Source organism: Aquarana catesbeiana, linkage group LG07 (genome assembly GCF_042186555.1).
Source record: "Aquarana catesbeiana isolate 2022-GZ linkage group LG07, ASM4218655v1, whole genome shotgun sequence".
Classification (NCBI taxonomy): domain Eukaryota; kingdom Metazoa; phylum Chordata; class Amphibia; order Anura; family Ranidae; genus Aquarana; species Aquarana catesbeiana.
In genome coordinates this window covers 11,547,291-11,551,538 of record NC_133330.1, presented here as the reverse complement: position 1 = coordinate 11,551,538, position 4,248 = coordinate 11,547,291, and the positions used below count along the sequence as shown (strand labels likewise).

At 42.7% G+C, this 4,248-nt stretch overlaps 1 protein-coding gene across 1 annotated transcript in view; it reads left to right on the top strand.

Annotated features, from left to right (window-relative positions):
* GRM2 (glutamate metabotropic receptor 2) overlaps window positions 1-2,434 on the top strand; it is a 53,915-nt gene extending 51,481 nt beyond the window's left edge. Inside the window, exon 6 of the mRNA XM_073591450.1 lies at window positions 2,394-2,434. Coding sequence (XP_073447551.1) covers window positions 2,394-2,434 — 41 coding nt within the window. The remainder of the gene's footprint in view (window positions 1-2,393) is intronic.
* Window positions 2,435-4,248: the final 1,814 nt, after the last annotated feature.

Genomic DNA, 4,248 nt, shown 5'->3' with positions numbered 1-4,248 from the left:
TACAGGGGTAAGTGCAGGGCTGGTGGGGCGAACAGACCAACATGGGGGTGGGGGTGGTATTGTTTGCCCCCCCCCCAAAAAATGGAGCACCAACCGTGTTGCATTTCTCAGGGAGGGTTTCCCGATGGTGACAACAGCAGATCATTTGTGCTGAAACAGCCACCTCCTCAATCAGAAGCCCATGTGACGGGGAGACCATGCAGGAGCACAGTTAAGCCCCGTACACACGATCCGAAAATCGTACGAAAAAATGCAGCATTCGAATCGATCGTACGATAATCGGATCGTTAGTACAGAGCTTTCGAGAGCCGATAAAGGACAGTTCATCAGATATTATTCTATCGGACATGCACGGAAATTTTTTTCGTAGGATTTTCGTTTAATCAGTACAGCTATCGTTCGAAAATGCAATACAAATGCATTACAACACATGACATCACTTCCGGATTTTTATTCTGTCGTACGGGAATTTTCGTGACTTTAGTAAACTCATCAGATTCTACGTGAGATCAGCATGCAAAAAAAAAAAAACAACGGAAGATCATTCGTCCGATAATCGGATCGTGTGTACGGGCATTAGGCTTCAGGGACAGAGCATTGTCGCCCTATAGCAAAGACCTTCATGTAGGATCACCTGGGGTTCATTTAAAGTGTTTCCAAAAGCAGAGGTGTTTTTTTTTTTTTTTTAACCTTAATGCATAATGAATTAATGCATAATTCTATGCATTAAGGTAAAAAAAACTTTCTGCATGCAGTCCCCCCTCTGCCCCCCCCCCCCCCCCCCATCAATACTTACCTGAGCCCCCTCTCAATCCTCTCTCCCTGCTCCTTGGCTAAGACACAGCATTGGCTCCTGCTTCTGTCAATCACTGCCTTTGATGAGGGAGCTGGGGGGGGGGGGGGCAGGGCTGAGTCCTGCTGTTTGTGTCAATAGATGCGGACAGCCCTGGCTCAGGAGTTAGCCTGCATAAGTGCCCCCATAGCAACCTGCTTGCTATGGGGGCACTCAACTGAGTGGGGAGGAGCCAGGAGCACCTGTTTTGTGAGGTGCTGTCAATTACACTTTGCACATGCTTATAATAAAAGGAAGAAGAGTGATGATGTCATCCGTGTGCCCGCTTCCCTTTTCTCTAGTGAAGGGTTGGGGTGCAGGATGGTAACCAAGCTGTAATGTATGTAGTAAAGATAAGTGAGGGTCACCAGTTCAGCTGTGCTATCTGGAAGGGGTGCGTTAATCACAGTTATATGACAGATAAATATTTGAAGTATATGTATTTTCAAGTGTGTATTTAGCGGTTTGCCTGCAGTTCCACTTAGGCAGTTGTTGACACTGGACATGCTAAAAAAAAAAAAACTTTATTGACATACACATAGTGCAGGTAGAATTCCTGTCCTTCTCCCCCTGATGCTGCTCTCTCTTCTTGCACTTTCCAACAATTTCCAGCTATAAAAAAGTTGCAGCTGTTAAAACAGACTTACACAGTGTTTATAAACATTGTTCAGACAGGAGATGGATACAAAGTAACATTGTCTATAAACATTGATAAGACAGGAAACAGAGGGATACAACGAAACATTGTTTATAAACATTGATCAGACTGGAGGAGAGAGAGCTACAAAGTAACATTGTTTATAAACTGTGATCAGATGGGAGATGGAAAGATACAAAGTAACAATGTTTATAAAAAGTGATCCTCTTAAAGAGGAGGGCCCATTAAAAAAAATAAAAGTCAGCAGCTACAAATACTGCAGCTGCTGACTTTTAAATTGGACACTTACCTGTCCCTGGGTCCAGCGATGCGGGGATCGAAGCCCCGCTTATCTCCCCCTCCATTTGGCGACGCCGGCATTGCAACTGTGGGCGCCGGGCTGTGGCTTCACCCACTGCGCATGCGCGAGCGCACCGCGCGCCGTGATTGGCCGCTCAGTCACCAGGGACCTGTAATGGGTCCCAGATGATTGACAAGAGGGAGGGAGCAAAGCTGAGCCCTTCTAGTGCCGAGGGGGAAGTGATGTCACCAGCCCAGGCACTGGAAGAGGCAGACTACGAGGGACCCCCCTAGCAACAGGCATTTAGAGGTGAGTAAAAAAAAAAAAAAATTCCAATGTTTTTTTTTTATTTTTTTTAGGAATTTTCATGCTTTTTTTTTTTTTTTTTTTTTTGGGTGGAACACCACTTTAAACCTCTTATATTTTATTGTAACTGTACTGTCTCCCTATTATATTTTAAAGCATTGCGTAAACTGTTGGCACTATATAAATTCTGTATAAATAATAATCAGGCGGAAGATAAAGAGATACAAAGTAACATTGTCTATAAACATTGATCAGACGGGAGATAGATGGATACAAACATTGTTACTTTTTATTTAATCTGTTCTGTTCATCTGCAGATCTAAGGTATGTGCTTGCATCTGAAAATTATATCCGATAACTCAACCTGAGAAGTACAAACAAAATGTTTTTTTTTTTTAAATAAAATCTGTTGCTATTTAACCCCCTATAAACCTTTTTTAGTTTACCCAAATCAGTTCTTATTAAAGCGGTAGTAAACCTGCTGACACTTTTTTGTTTTTTATACACCTGTAAGGAAAAAGGCATAATGAGCTAGTATGCACTGCATACTAGCTCATTATGAAATACTTACCTTAGAACGAGGCGTCAGTATCTTACCTGGTCCACGCCGAGGTAGCTGACATCTTGCCTCGGCGTGTCTTCCGGGTATCGCGGCTCCAGCGCTGTGAGTGGCTGGAACCGCGATGACGTCACTCCCACGCATGCACGCGAGAGACTTCTTTCCGGCAAGGTGCGGCGTCTGCCGGTGTTCTGACGAGAAGTGTCCTCCTATCGGATAGTGTCCGCCCCGTACTGCGCAGGCGCAGCGCTTGCGCAGTACGGAGGAGAAGGAGATGCCGAAAGTGTCCAAAGTTGATCAGCTGACCATCAGCTGTACACAGCGCTTGGGCACCTTAATAGTGAAGGCTTTGTAAGAGGGCCCCTCGTGGGCTCACTTCGCTCGCCACGCTTCGGGCACGGCCTCGCTGCGCTCGGCATCTATTTATTCTAACTCTATGTCCACTTGGATAGTGGGGAATGAACCTGGACACAGGGCGAGAATAAATGCGCAGGCGCCGTGTACAGCTGATGATCAGCTGTTCAACTTCGGAGACTTTCGGCGTCTCGTTTGTCCTCCGTACTGCGCCTGCGCAGTACAGGGCAGACACTATCCGATGGGGGACAGTATTCGACAAGACACCGGACTTTCAGCCGAGAATCCCCTGTGCGCTTGCGCCGCTGCAGTCAGCGGCTCATTGCAAGGGGAATATCTCCTAAACTGTACAGGTTTAGGAGATATTTTTTTTTACCTACAGGTAAGCCTTATTATAGGCTTACCGGAAGGTAAAAGATAAAAATTTGACTATACAACCGCTTTAACTTTTAATTCACCTTCTCCGTTGAACTATTTTCCTACTTTTCTCTTTTCTTTTTTTCTTCCCTTTTTTTTTTTTTTTTTTTATAAACTTTGATATTTAAACGTTTGCCATTTTTTTTTTTTTTTTTAGTCATTTTGTTTGTTAATTTTTAGTGTTGTATCTAAAAAAAAAAAAAAAAAAAAAAAAAAATGCAACATTGAGGAAAACCCTTCTTTATTTAATTTGAAAATAACTTTGCATTGCTTTGTGTCAGAATCCTAATTTTAGTATTATTTCAAACCGCACAAATGACAGAATAAAATGTATACTTTGTATCTACAGTAGCACTATTTTCTTTAAACAAACTCTGATCAAAGTCAGAAAAATGCATTTTTTTTTAACCTTGTTACATATCTTTTGTCCATGGATTGCAGAAAAAAAATACAATCATTTTTGCCAGACAATATCACCAAAAGAAAGCCTTGTTTGTCCTTGAAAACACAATATGCCGTCTGTTTTTGGCTGGAACCCTGAACAAGCCCTCCTTCCACGTTTTTTACATTCTTTTTAACCATTTCATCCCAGTCCCGTCTGCTACCTAGTCTTTTATTCTGCACCACACGTCCTGGTGAAGGGGGACTGGTGAGCCCCTGAAACGTGTTGACTACTCCTGTGCCAACTATTAAACTTAGCTGTCTCTCTCATTTCTTGATCCTTTTTTTTTTATTCTTTTGTATTGGTACAAAATGAGGAAAAGAAGTAAATGCAGGAAAATCTATAATCAATGATTTGTTTAGAGTTTGTCATTCCTCCTTTTTTGGTTGCAGATACAATA